The 17,753-nt window shown below is 44.1% G+C and overlaps 1 protein-coding gene across 1 annotated transcript; it reads right to left on the reverse strand.

Moving 5' to 3' along the window:
* Positions 1–2,020: 2,020 nt before the first annotated feature.
* Positions 2,021–17,007, reverse strand: LOC135241901 (pyruvate kinase PKM-like). The gene is made up of 11 exons (XM_064312672.1): positions 16,868–17,007; positions 12,374–12,558; positions 12,049–12,140; positions 8,652–8,783; positions 7,958–8,144; positions 7,282–7,552; positions 6,558–6,708; positions 6,321–6,473; positions 4,716–4,882; positions 3,575–3,756; positions 2,021–3,245 (listed from the first exon to the last, which is right to left on the reverse strand). The coding sequence occupies exons 2-11, from the start codon at positions 12,528–12,530 to the stop codon at positions 3,139–3,141; spliced, it is 1,599 nt and encodes a 532-aa protein (XP_064168742.1). The 5' UTR covers positions 12,531–12,558; positions 16,868–17,007; the 3' UTR covers positions 2,021–3,138.
* Between the last annotated feature and the right edge of the window lie 746 nt (positions 17,008–17,753).

Below are 17,753 nucleotides of genomic sequence, written 5' to 3' on the forward strand. Positions count from 1 at the left end.
TTGGGACTTTTTCCACCCACGTGAGCTCACATGATGACATGTGGGGCCAGCTTGCATTTATTCAGTCACACTGCTTTTAAAATGTGATTCTTTTATTTGATTTAACAGTACCATTCAGGGAGGGTGCACTTAAACAGTGGCCAAGGCTGAGCATGCATAGGAGATAAAAGAAGTAGTCCAGGGACTCTCGTTTATAGTCTGACAGTGCATTTCAGGTTATTCACCTTGCAGCAGTCTTAGGCTCAGATCTGTCAATTCTCGAAGTTTTCTCTGAAAGCTCGGTCACAAACCCCACCCCCTCCCCCTCCCTCATAGAGCCTCAGAGTCTAAACGATCAGCTTGATCGCCGGCAAGTAAACGCATAGCACTCCGCGAATGTAGAGATTTGCAGCCACTGCAATGCTGCTGCAGAGAGCGCAGGGTGTGATATGCAAAATCAGGACGCCATGGCAGAGGCCTCACTGTGGCTCGTCACTTACATAACTGCTCCGCTGCTTCTTGGTGTACGGGTGTGTAGGAACAAGATCACTGGATGTGGGCGTGTCTCGGCATCAGTCAAGGGCCGAGTCTGCTATAACAAATCAACCTGTAGTGGTGCCAAGGCCTTCACAGCCAGTGTCATGATGGAATCCAAGGAGGGTCATTGGTGTCCATCCATCAATCCATTATCTATACCCACTTATCCTGAGCAGGGGGGTGTTGCAAATACTGCCATGTTTTGCAGTAAGAATGTATAACAGTTCAACACAGTCAGGAGTTCACCAAAGTTTATAATAATGTTTCTTGGCTCTGCGAAGAAGGTGCTGTATCTAGCAAGTGGACAAGAGTCCAGAGTAATATTGCTTTCTGGGTTTAACAGTTATCGCATATCCAACTATTCTGCTAGTAGTATTTATGTACCTTCCCCATCATACAATTTGTGATACTGTGCCTGTGTGCGTGTAGATGTGGATGTGTGTAGATGTCTGTGTGTGCACGCTTGTGTAAATATATAGTGGTTCAAAATGAACATACGGTTTTGTAGGATTTCAAGTGGCCTGAAATCCGCAAAATCATGCATTTGAAGCCATGTAAAGACATTTTGCACTAGAATTATGTAAAGCAAATATTTGGTGTGGTAACTCAGTAACCAGTTAACAGAGATGTGCATCCTTATCTGAATGTGTAATTTTCACTAGCAGAGGGTCAGTGCAACATATTCAGCATAGGCTTTGAGCTGAATTTCACAAATAAATAAATGCTTTCATATAAATGCATTCCATTATAAATAATCAGGGACAAAAGAACAGAGCATTAATGCTGGCTTTAAAAATGATAAATGTCACTTAATTTTTCATTCATTTCATTATGTTGAACACGTTTTTAAAATGTTTTAAAATTTGTAAATAGGCATTTAATTTTCAAATACGAATACCCTCAATATTTACAGGCAAATTACTGTTCTGGATATGCTGAACATTTCAGTCAGAATGCGTGTGATCTATTAAACTACAACTTTCAAGTTCGGTCAGTTTTGAGAGGCAAGCAAGACCTCAGATGTCACCCTAATGTAGATAATGTTACTTTTGTCTTGCAAATGAAGACATAGTAATGCAAATCTCCCCTTCAACGTTCTCGGCCAGGATCCAACAGGAATCTATAACTGAAGCCTAGTTAACGAAGCCCATGTTCAGAAAATGGCGTTTTCTCACAGAGAAATAATATCAGTTTATAAAGACAGACATTTACAAAACTAATATAATTTACTGTATACCCAGAAACCATCTCATTTTACCTTCAACACTACACAAATACATGCAAAATATTGAGTGAATGAACACCAATAGGGATAAAGATGCCTCAGACATGTATGTATTAATTTCCAGCACTATGTTTAAAATGGAAACGGTACCTTGCAAATATTGCATTTAAAAATGTCATTTTATTTAGAAAGTGACTTTTGTGAAAAATGTGTCGTATCTACGCCAAATGCAGGCGAGTGTAGTGAGAAATGGAAACACATAGAAAAACAGATCAAAGGTCAGGTGCTCATCTCTTTTATTGATGGAAATCCAGTCATTCAGGAACACCCAGTACACCAGATATGTACAACCCATTTCCCATCAGTTATGATCAGACCTTTACACCAATCAGTCAGAAATGGGTGGAAAAAGAAGTATAGGCAGAGGAACAGAAGTGAGCTTGAAAAGACGGGGAAGGTGGAACAAACAGTGAAAGAAAGAGAAAGGGGCTGGCAAAAAAGAAAGAAAAATAACATCCATTTTCAGTGTACAATGTAACATCTTACAGAAAATGTAAATAAATGCAAATTTAACTTTCTTTTACTTTCCCTTCACTCACAGGAAATACACAGAAAGAAAATGATCATGGTCAAATCCATTATGGGCATCCAACAGTGACAGTTTCTCCTGAGTAAAAATAAAATAAAATGCATACATATATATAAAGCCATATTGACTGCCCATCATCCAATTTCACCATTCACTAAAGTCAAATATCATACAGAATGTAACACTGTTGACAGCGATTTGCTAACGCAACATTAAAATACAGCAGAGAGTGATGTTCAGATGCAGCCCATACAGTGCATAGCCTAAGGACAAACCAACTGGAACACACATGCTGCTCTGTTCAAGAGAAGGGCAGAATATTAATGCCCTGTTAAGAGGAGGGATTTGCTTTAAGAAGCTGCCATTTTGTCGCCTGACGAGCATTTGCAAACATCTGGAAGGTGTGGTGCGAGCAGCACTCTCTCCCTCTCTTCAAACAGAGCAGGCAGGGGTGAAGACAACCATCTGGACTGATTCACTGTGAGTGTTATTTACAGAGGAGCTTTTTTTCTGAGAATAAATTGAGTTCCTGGCAGTGAGCACAGAGGAGTCCTGAAGACTGGGATACAGTGGAGAACACACCTGCATGAGGCATTCTGGAGTGTGGACAGTTTCTGTTCAATGGGTGAAGCCGCAGCCAAAGGCCCACTGCACGGGGCCCTGGGTTCCTTCGTTTGGATCGTCTGAAGTGTTGGGTGTATGAGTCAGCTGGCCACAGCAGTGAAGGGGCCCCGCACTGCTGGGCTGGGGGGGGGGTGCGGGGGGGATTAGGGGGAGGGGGAGGGTCGGCGTAGTCCTCTGGAGGGTTTTAAGGCACAAGGACGACGCGCATGGTGTTGGTGTAACCGGAGCCGGGGCGCCAGCCGGTCAGGACGATGACCACATCGCCAGACTTGAAGAACATGCGGGCCTTGCCTGAAAAAGACAGGAGCGTCAGCGCCTGAGCCGTGCAAACACGCAGCCATCACAGGCCCGGAGGCCACTGCATTAACTCAGTCAACATTTCTGCAAGATTGTGTGCATAGGCAAAGGATCAGCTGGTATAACGGCCAGCAAATGCCATGCGGGTGATTCAAAAAAGTGAGTCTCCCAAGAAGCTATCCACCATCGCGACATAAATCTTGGACATGATCTATGATTTTTTTGGCTTAACTCTTCTTTTTCTGGTTTTTGCCACAGGAAGCAGGCTTAAGTCTAGAGCGCTGGGGGGGTGCTGGGGTGGCGGATTCGTCTGGCCGTCTTACCCATCTCCATGGCGAAGTTGACGCGAAGGTCGACGTCCTCGGCCCAGACGTCGTGGGCGGGCTTGTTGTACAGCACGGGGAAGATACCGCGGTACAGATGGCTCTGCCTGGCTGTCTGCTCGTTACGGGTGACGGCAATGATGGGGGCACGGGGCCTGTACTTGGAGATCAGGTGGGCAGACCTGGGAGCAGAATTGAAACGGGTTACACCTCAGTGATCAAAGTGCTACCCGTGCAGCGACTGATCTGGAATCAGCCAGATACCTCTAGTGGAAGGGGCTTCTGAGCAAGTTTTTTTTAAACCTTTCACCACTTGTTAACAATGAACACGCATGAGGAAAGGACAACTTAAGACAGGTTCTCCTGTTATTAATTTACTGCTTAAATGCGTCAGGTAATTTACAGTTCTAGTAATGCTATGACCCATATGTAAAGCCTGCGATGATTTACAGAACATGTGTCAGGGCATAATTTTTCAGTGTAGACAGAGCAGGACATGTTTCAGAACAGACTGGCCACTGTTCAGGGTATGAGCAGACACACCCACTCACAGCCCATGGACAGCTGTGTGAGGGGTAAATATAGCATCAGGAATGTCAGAGTTCAGAGCGGGAAAGGTCAGGGGCTGTTTGTTTGATACACACAGACCTGCGGCTTTCACTCCTGTGCAGACCTGACCGTAAATGTGCCACTGTTTTTGGAGATAGAACAGCACAGTTTTGCAGGATTTCAAGCAATATAAAGACAAGCCAATTATACATGAAACTATTGTACCAAAAATGCCAATGCGGAGTGCTACTATACAGTCTATACCTGGGCTGCCCAACCCTGTTCCTGAATATCTATCATCCTGTAGGTTTTCACTCCAACATTAAAACACACCTCATTCAACAGCAAAAGATCTTGCTGACTAGCGACTTAGTAGAATCAGGCATGCCAAATTAAGGTTGCAATGAAAACCTACAGGGTGGCAGATCTCTGGGAAGAGAGTTGGGCAGCCCTGGTCTATGCTATACAGCGCCATACAGCCGGGGTATCACAGGATGAAAGACATGAATAAAATCGTCATTCAGCAGCCATTTCACAGCCTGCATTGGCAGTGGAGTGAAAGGGAGGCGGGCTCTCCCTGGGGCAGGCCTACCTGCCGGTCTTGGTGAGCACAATGATGGCGCTGGCGCAGCACTTGAAGGAGGACTCCACGGCGCCGATGGCCACCGCCTCGGAGGGGTCGCGGGTCAGGTGGGTGGTGCGGCGGAGCTCCTCGAACACCTGCCTGTGGAACATGGCCGCCTCCGCTTCCCTGGCGATCTGAACGGGACAGCGCCACCAGGGGGGTTAAGCAATGCACCGTTTCACAAAGAGCCAGATACACGCAGGGCACAGACCCTGCCTGTGCAGTACTCCTCCACCCCTACCCACAGCCACCCCACCACAGGCCCAAACCGTACCACTGGCTGTGTAGGAATACGATCAATATTTTAAATGGAGTATATTTGAATGTTTGACTATTTAAATGCTTAGACAATAAATATATTTAAATTCCATTTGAAGTAGTGGTACTTGTGTGTTGTTCATTGCTAATCCCCATTGCTTACAAACAAGCCAACAAAAAGGCTCTTTCAGACATTTAAATACTGAGGGAATTTGTCATTTGTACAAGTGCTTAGAACTTGCTACGAGACTAAACAGCACAAAGAGAGGTCACTGCTCTGGAGGGCTCTGGTGAAGAAGAATAAGCCCTGCTTATACCAGTCTGCCTACCTGTGGGACCTGTGGGACAATGACTGCAGAAGCTAAGGCATTAAAGGAGGCCCATATGGCAGTGAAGGCAGGTGGGACATGGCTGTCTCAGCCGTGAGCAATCTGCACGGTCCAAGGCAAGACGCAACCAGACAGGCAGGCAAACGGACGAACGGACGGATGGACAGAAAGGCAGAGAAAAGAGAAAAGCCAGAGGAGTGGAAAAGAAATCATGCAAAGCAAGTTAGTCTCTGGTACCACTGGAGTTAGGAGAATAAATGCATTCAAATTCAAACGTTTCTATCATAGCATATATTTTACACAATTATGCAATCCAATGACACAAGATACATGCATATTTATCTGTTCAGTCTGAATCACAGTATCAAATAGCTGTAGCTGGTATCAGTATCTGTTAGTAAAGAACTGTTGGCAGGAGAACTAGCTTGACACACATAGCATGAGGAAGAGATAAGGCTGCCAGAGAAGTACAGTATGTGCTGGTATAGTGCCAGGCTGGGGTCTTAGACAGAATCCATTCACCAAAAAAGGATGACATCCATCCATTAACCATCCAACCACATTGCTGGGGAAACACGTGTGTTACATTTTCAAAGCTTGCACAGAAGCCCCATATGCTGGACGCAAGGTCAACTGATCCGCCGTTGAGCATGTGCTGTAGGAGTGTTCACGCACAAGTCAGTGCCTTACAGATCACCATATAGGGTCAATGCAGAATGTACACATATGGGTGAACCTCAGAGTTTTTCCCAGTCAGGACAGGGGTTTCAGGAGCTTGCATTTGACAAACTGGCCACAAAGAACACATACTATCAAAATATAAAACCAATACACTAAAGGCAAAATGCTAATAGTTAGTTCCAGTCCTGCAGAAGACTAGTAGTCTCAGTCCCATGACCATTTGGTCATATATAGACAGAGGTTAATGTTAATGGGAAATCTGGAGGGTTGCAGAGAGGCAGGAGCCAGTAGAGGGCGCTCTCACCTTGTGCTGTGTGCGCACTGCCTCCAGAGGGTAGTCTCCCTTGGCAGTCTCCCCGCTCAGCATGATGCAATCAGCACCGTCCAGCACGGCATTGGCCACGTCGCTGCCCTCGGCACGGGTTGGGCGGGGCTTCTTGATCATGCTCTCCAACATCTGTCGGGTAAAAGACCCAAATAAATCTGGGGCAAAGGACAAGAAACTGTGACACGTTGGCATCTTCTTCAGATGGACCCCTACCTGTGTGGCGCAGGTGATTGGCTTGCCAATCCTGTTGCAGCGGCCAGTCATCATCTTCTGGGCCAGGAAGACCTTCTCTGTGGGGATCTCAATACCCAGGTCTCCACGGGCCACCATGATGCCATCGCTAGCCTCCATGATCTCATCAAACCTGCAGAGAGGAAGGATGGTCCAGTTCAACCACCACCCACACCTAGCCATTTCCCAGCCTGGTACAACACACACCGACCCACAATTTATGACTGCAATTATGAACCGATGTATCATATGTATGCTAAATACGGTCATATCAGGCCCTTTGTATTATACCAGTTTACTAAATTAATTAAATTTTCATTTAGCTCTACATATAGCAAAACATCTCAACAGTAAAAATAGTTAAAAACTCAAGGGGTCAATAGCAGTGTACTTAGATCGAGTATAAACTGCAGCTTTAAACCACTAGACCACAGAACTGCATTGCAATTGGAACGGTTATCCAAATCTGTGAAATAAGGATTAAATGTTCCAGTTGCAATGCAGTTATATGGTCTAGAAGTTTAAACTCCAGCTAAGCACAATGCAGTAGACTCAAATGTAATTAACCATAATATTGCGTTTGTATATACATACATACATAAAAGTCGTCTTTTGATACAACATTTAATAAAGATGAAGGTCAAAACAGTAAAATTGTCGTTCCTAAGGAGACACCCGTGGGAGGTGCCGATTGGCTGCTACAGACCTGCGCACACCCTCGTGGTTCTCCAGTTTGCTGATGATCTTGATGTCCTTGCCCTTGTCGCCCAGAACCTTCCTGACGGCATGCACGTCGGAAGCCTTGCGGATGAAGGAGGCGAACACCATGTCCACACCCTGCTCCACGCCGAACTGCAGGTCCTGGATGTCCTTCTCGGAAACGGCGGGCAGGTCCACGGCGGCGCCGGGGAGGTTCACGCCCTTCTTGCTGCCGAGCAAACCGCCGTTCTCAATCTCGCAGTCCAGGTAGTCGGAACCTGCGGATGCCCGGAATGGCGGACAGATGTTAAGCTAAAGGCGTAGCGTTGAGGTCGAGAAAAGGGGGGAAATGCATGTCCTTTTACTATAATAAGCCAACAGAGGTTCTAGGACATTCTCTGCATATGTCATTGTCAGAGGTCTTCAACAACTTCACTCACAGATGCAAGGTTTATAAGTCTCAAGCAAAAAAAAGTCAGACTGAAATTACAAACTGGCTTTCATTGAGGACAAGCAGTAAGAACATGTCTTTGCCCTTGGTCTTCTGGCCTCCATATGAACTGATGTTCTTTTCGAAGTTACTAGCCTTTTCTTCTTCAATCGTATTTTACCTGAGCTGTAGATTTTGTATGTTGTGTTACTAAAAAGAAAACGCTTCACAAAGAAAAGCTTGTTGCACTCACCGACCTCTCTGACCTTGAGTGACATCAGACCATCATCAATGTATATGTGACTTCCGACCTGGACCACCTTGGTGATGTTCTTGTAGTCAAGCCACAGAGTTTCCTCATCACAGTTGTCCTTGTAGCTGTCGTCCAGGGTGAGTTTGATCATGTGCCCCTTCTTCAGCTCAACCTCAGCAGTGCCACTCTGAGGGTCATAGCAAACAGTTAGCAGAGAGATTGCAAACTCCCACAGACCCTTATAGATTACCAGTTTAATAAGTCAAATTACATTACATTACATTACATTACAGGCATTTAGCAGACGCTCTTATCCAGAGCGACATACACATAGCAATTTTTACATTGTATCCATTTATACAGCTGGATATGTACTGAAGCAATTCGGGTTAAGTACCGTGCTCAAGGGTGCAACGGCAGTTTCCTACCCAGGAATCGAACCTATGGCCTTTCGGTCACAAGCCCAGTTCCTTACCCACTGTGCTACACTGATCTTTACAAACATTTGTCACATTGGACTCAGGATAAAACGGACAGAATTAAAAACAAACCTGGTTGTGAAAACAGTGTTGGTATTTCTGAAAGATTACTAAAAGATTTGGTGGAAAAGTTTCAGTGGACCCACTGAAGTGTGTTAAAATGGGACTGCATCTGATCTGCGCTATTCTGGTTAAATGAAAGGAAATGGACTTACTCCCTGGATGAGTCCAGTCCTGATCTCTGGCCCCTTGGTGTCCAGGGCAATGCCCACAGGTCTGTAATGGATGCTGCCGGGCTGGAAGCTCTCAGTTGCCTCACGCACGTTCTTGATGGTTTCGGCATGGTACTGTGGAGGGGGGTAGAGGGGAGTGGGGGTTACTGACACACTCATTCTGCTGTATAAAAATCACTCCCAGCAATGGAAGTGAGCTTCTCAGTTTCATTCTACTGCTGTTGCATATGAACCCAAAGCACTGTAGAGATAAGGACTCGATACCAAGCGGTATAAAAATGCCCACGTCACAGGTGAGGCAGCCGTGGTTAAATACTCATGCAAGTCAAGGAAAGTAGGCAACGCACACCCAGGTTGACTAAGGCTTTTGAAAGAGTGTTTTTTTTTTTTTTGTTTAAATAATTCTGTAAAATGGCAGCGGAAGCCCTGTAGAAGGAAGAGACGGCAGTCGCGGCACGTCTCAGAGCTTCAGACGTGGAGCCGCTCGGCGGGGCGAGGTCAGCGGACGGCGAACCGTGACGGGGACTACAGGCCCAGATAACGCGCACACACACACAACACACGAGGCAACCGTGGTCGTAAACGTGGGAAAACCCAGGCTGAAGTCAAGGCCGTCTAGACGTGAGGAACGAGGTCACAAAGCCACGCACTGCACAGCAACGTGGGAAAGAAAAGAACACAGCTAGAAGAATGAAAGTCAGGCTCTGGCCGTAGGTCTTTAGGAGAGTTTTGGCTGTACACAATAGCACACAGAAGGAGAAAGATCCTCTTAGGCAGGGATACTACTACATAAACTATATATTTCCAATGGCAATTTTACATAACGTAAAAAGAGAACATGGGCCACTTCAACAAGTGTACGAAATTGAATCTGGTCTTTAGACTATGGACGAAAAGGCTAGGCAAGGCACCTGACACTAGCCTACTATCCTGACAGTTCCTTTCACACCCTAAAAAATTACCTAGTAATAAATAAGATAAACATTTATGAAAGACACCACCACCATCCTGCTTGAAAACTCAAGTCAACACTGAGCACCAAACTTTTGCTGAAGAGTCAAAAAGAAAGACTTTGTAGATCCATAAACAATCATACAATGTTAAAAGTAGGGACACCCTGATACTGAATAAAATATCTTCAGGTATTAATAGGACTATTTAGAATTCAAATGCATGAGTAAACAAAAGTTTATCATTACCATTAGCCTGTTTATGAGGAAACCGTGGTGGGCTGAATGGCCATACTTCCTGCTTCCTACAAACAAATTGACTCTTCTGCACATACAAATAAAATCATGCACAAATAATAAAAAATAATGCATTGTAGGAGCACACAATGCTGCCACTCAATCTGTCGGCAAATGATCAATTTGCCGCAGACGATGGACGCATCATACAGCGTGCACTCTTTCCTACGCATAGCTTCGATATGCTCCAAGTCATTGCATCACTCGCACCGACAGTGTGGGTCTTGGCACCAGGCCTGTGATGTATGGACTTAATACAGAGTAGATGTGGATAGGTCTGAAAATGCCATGTAATGCATAAGCCTTCTATTCTAGAAGCAGATTAGGTTTCAGAATGTCAGGGTGCCATTTCTGCGGCCTATAAATAAACTGCAGGGGAAGACCCTGCCCTTTCAAGAGCGCAGTCGAGCAGGTGATCACGATTAAATATCCAGACGGGAGTGCAGTGCAAAAAAGTTCAGCATGATCATGAACAGATCTAAAAGATAATCTGCTTAAATGAACCTAGAAATTTATTTTAATTCATGCAGCACCATGCTACATTGAAGTAATGCCCAGGATCAAAACCACAAAAAGAAAACCGTTTTATCCAAAGAGCTCTCCTCAGGAGAATGTGATGACAGATTCATAAGCTGGTCATTATAAAACAACTGAACAAACCCATACTTTCCTCTTAACTTTAAGCGACAAATGAACAGATAATGAATCCTCAAATAAGCACCAAACATGTGGGAAGAGAGTTCTTGATATAAATTCGATATAAGATACAATATGCACATAAATTACCTTTGCAGCCAAAGCTGCAAATAATTGATGTAGTGCACTATAGGGAATGCACTCACCTATAAAAAAGTATTATGCTATTTTTAATAATTCATCCTTGATTTGTTGTTTCTTGGACAATCATTTGTTAGGCTGCCTGTGGACCAATAGATGCATCATGAATTATTCAAAAACAGCCCAATTCTTTTTTGTTGTTGTTGCGTCTGGGGAGTGCACTACAAACTCTCTCAACAACATATGCATCACACAATGCATTTAAATATATACATACTTTAAAGCAGTGCTCATTTTAACACTTGATGTTAAGGAAAAAGGGTACTGTGGATGGATGTGAGCAGGGCCCATGTCTTTGCATGACTCCTCATGAGCTAGTGCCAAGAGGCAGCAAAGTGAAAGGGCAGACCCGCCCTTTCTGTCCCTCCACAGGCACCTCCCTCAGGAAAAAAAAGTGAGTGCTGGAAGGTGCAGATAGGAAGTATTTATAGCAGTGCAAGTGACTGAGAGATTAGGTTTCGCCTGCCCTTCGATGACTGTGTGGCTAACCTTTGATCTCCCCCACAAAAAAACATTTTCTTAGCAGTTCATCTTGTTCTCTGTGCATAATAATTATGACTACATTGGCACACCAAAAAAAAAAAAAGCCTGCACACTGACCACTATATTCTGCTTTAGTTAAATGGTCTGTGCTGTAGTTCATTTTGACCTAGCTAGGGTCTTCATTACACACTTGTTTAAAAAGCGAAGTGCTTCCACGCAGCCCGTAGCTGCACAAAATGTTAACCACTACAGCTACACCTTTGCTTCTATGATCGTCCAAGAAACAGACTAGCTAGACTTCCAGCTCCATACCATTTCACTAACAGCAAAGGACACCTTGTTCCAGCTTATCTATACCAAGTCAAATGACACAGCAATAAAGATAAAAAAATAAAAATGCACGCGAGGATGATGCTAATGCTATATACATAAATAATTAAACTGACATTCAAAATAAAATGAATACAGCCCTTCTGCATAAGGTCAGAGATTAAAATACACAAAAAGTGTCACTTGATACAGAGCCATGTGAGAAAGGTAAAAAGGCATGACTTTTAAAGGAAAGTTCATTGGGTCAGAGCCCCTGCTTCGGCCACAGGCCACAGCCAGGGTGTTGCACAAGGGCATGGTCAGCTGCGGACAACAGGCTTCGCGGCTTCTGGAGGGCAGCAGGGATCATCTTACAGGCACCGGACAAGGGGAATGTCACAATGAGGACAGTGACATTTAAGGAGGGAAACTAAAGACGTGTTGCTGGGACCAGGCTGGCAGAACGGGTGAGGCCAATCCATTCGCCATGTGTCCAGACTCACCTCATGGGTGCCGTGAGAGAAGTTCATACGCGCAATGTTCATTCCGGCCTTTATCATCTCCTTCAGCGTCTCAACGGAACGAGAAGCGGGTCCTGGGCAGGTAGGGGAAAAGGGGGAGATTGGGAACTGGCAAAACACGCGGACATCACGAGAGGATTTCGCACAAGGCTACGGAGTGCAGTGGGACATTGGCATGTATCAACCCGTTGCTATGTGTACGTAAACACATAAGTACGGTTACCCAGCTGTGAATGTGAAGCTGGAGCATTACGTGTCTGATGGTTGTGAGAGGGAGGGAGACGAGGGGAAAGACAGCAGCCCTAACCGATGGTGCAGATGATGCCGGTGTTGCGAGCGACGGTGGGCTCGGAGTCGATGTCCAGCAGGCACATGTGCTCCAGGAAGGTGTCGGCCATGGCAGCATTCAGCTGCTGCGTCTGGATGAAGGCAGAGCCCATGTCTTGAGTCTTGGTCTGAGGCATGATGGGAGCGGTGTCAGCTGGAAACGTCCTGTGGGGGGGAGAGGAGAGAGGAGGATCAACATGGCGCAGACATTCGCGTGACTTGGCAGGAAATGATGCATCGCTCCATAAAGCTTTCACATTATCACAGCGGTGTGTACCCAAGCGATTACACAGAGATGAGACTCTACAAGATCTTCAGGTTGCCGACAACCTCACGTCAACTGTCTGCAGTGCTTTCCAATGAACCATCTCCAAACCTAAAGACATTTCCTAGATCTCCAAGTTAACTATTCCCATTCAGAAAACTTGACTACGGAAAAAAACGAATCACTGAATGGAAGAGACAGTCAGCTAACAAAGCAATAGACTGGGTATTCTGTTTGCCCTCTCTCTCATCCACTCATGACCCACCCTTGGCAACCGCAGGAGAGTGCTTCCTGTCCTCCTATGTCATATCGTACTGTGCAGTACCGTACTTCCTTATTGTTCCCGTGGAAGGCTCCCAGGCATCAGGAGCTTCCATGCTATACAAGGTTATTTCAGCTAATTTATTATAAAACAGGAAGTGGTCACTCCAAAGAACGACAAATTAAAAAAAAAAAAAAACCTCCTGCCATCCTACACAAAGCTCCAACTGAAACTAAGTGTATATATTTTAGAAAAAATAAATAAATCAACAAATTAAGATTTGAATTACGTATCCACAACAATTTCAGAAACACTGGAATGATCGTGGATCATGGGCCCTTGGTAGAGCAGCTCTGAAGAGGGAGGGAGCAGTACTCATACACAACCACTGTTGTATTTGTACTAAATGTCCATGTGAATTTGGGGTACCCAGAAGATGGGGAAGTAAATACTTAGAGAGCTTAATGCATAAGCTGGTGAGTCAAGCCATTTTTAGTAGCATTTAGGACCACAAATCTGGCATATTACCAAATTAATACTGGAGAAAAACAATGCATTTTGCTTTTTGTAAAATAAAAGTTTTTTAGATTTGTAAATTTTCTGTGACTTTAAGGGCAGTGGGGCAATTTCCAAGACTTTTTTATGATGCTTCATGATTAAAGATTTATGGATTTATGGAAGCCTTTCCATATCCATGTCCTATCCATTCCACACTCTGAACAGGGCCAAATGGAGACTGTAAGAGAAGAGTTCCTGCATGTTCCCAATGGAAAAGAACACAAGTACTGGTCATGTCAGCCTCTCCATCTCTCATTTCAGTTGTGCTCTTTTGACCCGGCCTCTGGACAAGCAACACCACCACTGACATGACCCCACACTGGAGCTGAATTCATCCACTGGGATGGCAGGCCTGTCATACATCCCAATGCAAGTGATCACAACCCATAAACTGGTCTCAGTATTTTATTCACTGTTAACCAGTGGTTTCTCTTGAGAGTGTTACATACTGTAGTTTACAACCAAATAGTGTGTATTTTTGTTGTTAGTAGACAACAGTATAGACTCCATGTTGACAAAAAAAACTGATGCCTGAAAAAAAATTAATAAAAAAAAACTGATGGGCAGGAACCCACAAAGATGGGGACCCCTAAAAATCTTATGTGAATGTCAACAGCACTTGGAAAAAAATAAAATTCAGCAATACAAACCACTGATTCTTCAATGAGTCAACAGGCTGAGGGGTGATCTGCACAAGACACATTCTGAAGGTCACAGGTTTTTCAACAGAAACTCCCCACCATTCATGAACTAAGCCCTCAGATCTGACCCTGTGACCCAACATGCTGAACCCCCAGTCCAACGTGTGCTGCTAGCTTGACATCAGCATGCCTCAAGTTTGTGCCAGCAGGGATGAGATCCCTCTCTATTGCAGTGCTGTGCATGGTAACAGTACGCCTTCTCTTACACAGGCACCCCAAAGTGCACAGCTATTTGCCTACGCATTGAAAGCATACCCCCAGTCAAGGCTTTGGTTACACGAGTAAAATCCAACCTATAGTCGTGACAGTTGTGGAGCTCATTCAGGCTTGTCCAACTGCCATACATACCCAAGAACGCTTCCGCTTCCCCTTGCCCTTGCCACATACAGGAACTTCACTGCCAATGATCTCCCCAAGAACCGCAGAGTGTGTGATGCCCACATCACACAAAATATATGGGACCAGAAGCTGCTCCACTGGACTAACTGCTGATCAGCCCCTACAGGTCACTGCCATGCCGACAGGAATAGATTGTCCCTTCGCTGGGGTTAAGCTGGGAATGACACACTGCTCTTATACAGGCGTCCACCCAGACGTTCCAGCCACACACTATGGGGAGACCTTCAAGCTAGCCCGTGTTGTGCAACATCAACAGCCCATTTAATACCACCCAACTCCATGCATGTACACTATAACTGAGTGAGGAACGGAGCGAGGAGTGCTTAAAAGACATTTCCACAGTCGGTTCTGAAACATGTATAGACTACAAAAATGGAAAAACACCACTTTCCGCTCAATTCACTATATTGCAATGCATTTCACAGCTTCCCATACAAACTGAATAAAAGGTGGATTTCTAAAAATCTTCCAGCTGCAACACCGCACACACCGCAGACTCCTCTGTACTAAAATAAAGCCAACAGGCATGCCAGAGTCAGTGCTTAATTTCATTTTTGTGACTGAGGGCAGAAGTCATGCTGCGCAGAGTGGCAGGGCATGCTGTGCATGCAACTGAGCCTACGCCTTTTGCGCTCAGATGGTAAAAAACTACACCCTGTGGCAGCACAGGTCTCCACCCCATGGATCATGTTTCCCTTTTGAGAACGTTTCATGACAGTGACAGTAACATTGGCAGATACACTGAGTTCCAAACCTTTGCTCTTCTCAGGGACTTATTCACAGAGTTTAAAATATTCAACCATTAGTGTGTAGAAATGGGTTTCGTATTTCAAAATTGGTACGAGAATGAACTCCATAGAGAACATTCAAAAGAGATGAAGAAACAATATCTGTTAACACGACATACTTAAAAATAATCTCTCACCAAAGACACTGCAGAGCAGTCAGTTACTAGATGCGAGAGGCAGGAATAGACCTACACCCTGGACAGGTCAGCAATCCATCATAGGGCACACACACCATTCAGGCACACATTCATACCTACGGGCAACCTGGACTCTCCAATTAACTGAACCTGCATGTCTTTGGACTGTCCACTGTTTTCCACTGCATCACTGTGCTGCCCCGTGTCATGTAGTGACCATCCCAACTCAAATGAACAGCATGTTTTAACTTTGAAGTTAGTATTACGGCTTGCAGTATGGGCCACAAGAGCAAGTCAAAAATATGGTGACAAATATCATTTAAATTCTTTCCTTGATGAAAAAAAACACAAGCTAAAGGTCAGATCAAATTTAATTTTAGCTATTTGGCACCAGTACCTTATTATGACCAACCAGCAAATGTATAACATTTTAAAAGGACATAGGTTATATAAATGCACATGGTTGGAACTTGCGGTTTAAATTCACTTAACACTATGTCCACAAGGAATGCAGAGCTCATATTTTAGAAGCCACAATGTTAATAATGGTTTTATTGAGGAAACATGACCGTAAACCTAGTCCAATGTCCAAATATTGTCCTGAAATATAATTTAGCCGTTTAAAAATTTTCCCCTTATTCAGTTGGTATAGCAGAAAGCATTTTGGAACCTTTGAAATCCACAAGAAAAGTAGTCAGTGTTGCATTTAAGGAAGTTGGATCCAAGCATAAATAAGGCCATATTTCCTTTTTGGTACCTTTTTAAACATACAAAATGATGCACCCTTAAAATTAAGCATTACTTCAAGCAAACATATAGGCTATAGGTGCAATCCAATGTAGTTAACTGAGTGTCATGGGGCCAGTACCCTCTTTAATACGGAGGGCAGGGACAGTCTATACCTTGGTAGCTATTACAAGGTAGTTTATTAAATTAGCTACCTGTGGTACCACACGTTCCATATCGACTGCCTGGAATATAGGTAACTGAAAGTAACTACGGGTTGACGATATTCCTGATGACAACTTCTTGCATTAGTTATTGGAAATGTACTAGATCCAAAGTTACTCTCACGTTGTTAGTGTCGACAGGAAGGAGTTCTTGCTCATGCATGATAAACACGAAGAATGACAAACACATTCAATCTATACATCTCCACTGTGACAAGCAAACTTTGAAAGCTGTCGAGCTACTAAGTTACAGCAATAGCGTGTAGTGTAGAACAGGCGAAATGCCACTCAATATGCAGTCTGATTTAAATCCCTATCTTAAAATGCTGTAGTTCGGAGAGGTCAGTGCAGCCAATGAATCATCCATTCAATCCTTTCACCTATGTACGGCCTAAGCATTCAGACACCACTCACCTTGTCGCGATGAACGACTGCGGAGACTGATGCGCTCAGCTCACTGCCACCGGCTCAAGGTGATTCCCCCAAGTTTACCGGAACTACTTTTCAAAGAGAACACAGCATATCCCTCCGAGAACAAAGCAGATAGGTCGCAAAATAAAATTAGTACTGTACATTTTTATACAAACTATTTCCAAATATTCTATATTAAATGGTAAATTTATCAATAATTGTTCAATAAAATGCGACAGAACTGGTTAATAATTTCCAAATGGACCAGTTTGATACAGAAAGGGGTGGGTATTCTTCCACGGCATAGATATGGCGTTTTACGGTCAGTATCCAATCACAAAGCTTTCCTCAGCTGTTTAAATAGGAAGCACTAACGCTGCTGAGCATAGGAGTAGCGTGTGGTAGTAGAAGATGTTTAAGTATCTTGTGGAATCCATACGTAAATTCTGGTAATTTCCGATGAGCCATTTTTTTAAATTATGTAAGAAAAATATTTTTTCTCTGAAGTGTTTTTTTTCCTTCTGAATACAGCTATATATAGTTCAGCTGGTGGCCTGAGTGTGAACAAATAAGAGTTGCAGCAAGACAACTCACTCTCCCTGGCTTCATCAGGCTCGTATAAAAAACATGCAACAGGGGTGTAGTAAAATATTTACAGTATGCATTTATTCATCCATGATATATTTGGTTAACTGTGTCTTGTGTGTATCAATTTCAGACATTATGAAACCAATTTATGTTTAAATTCGTAAATGAACTGGCACCATGGAGAGGAAATAGCCTTTCTCGCTTTGTATCCCATAACAGGCATTACCAATGATACTTGATCTATGAAATTGATCAGAACAAATCACTGCCATAACACCCATACTGCACATATCTCTCTTCA

The sequence above is a fragment of the Anguilla rostrata genome, chromosome 16 (assembly GCF_018555375.3).
Source record: "Anguilla rostrata isolate EN2019 chromosome 16, ASM1855537v3, whole genome shotgun sequence".
Classification (NCBI taxonomy): domain Eukaryota; kingdom Metazoa; phylum Chordata; class Actinopteri; order Anguilliformes; family Anguillidae; genus Anguilla; species Anguilla rostrata.

Excerpts from the sequence above, each read along its gene's own strand:
- LOC135241901 (XM_064312672.1), bottom strand. The coding sequence starts at position 12,530 with ATGCCTCAGACCAAGACTCAAGACATGGGCTCTGCCTTCATCCAGACG. Across the intron at positions 3,757-4,715 it reads GTGCTCACCAAGACCGGCAG|GTCTGCCCACCTGATCTCCA; the intron begins GTAGGCCTGCCC and ends TTCTGCTCCCAG. Across the intron at positions 3,246-3,574 it reads CAACTTCGCCATGGAGATGG|GCAAGGCCCGCATGTTCTTC; the intron begins GTAAGACGGCCA and ends TGTCTTTTTCAG.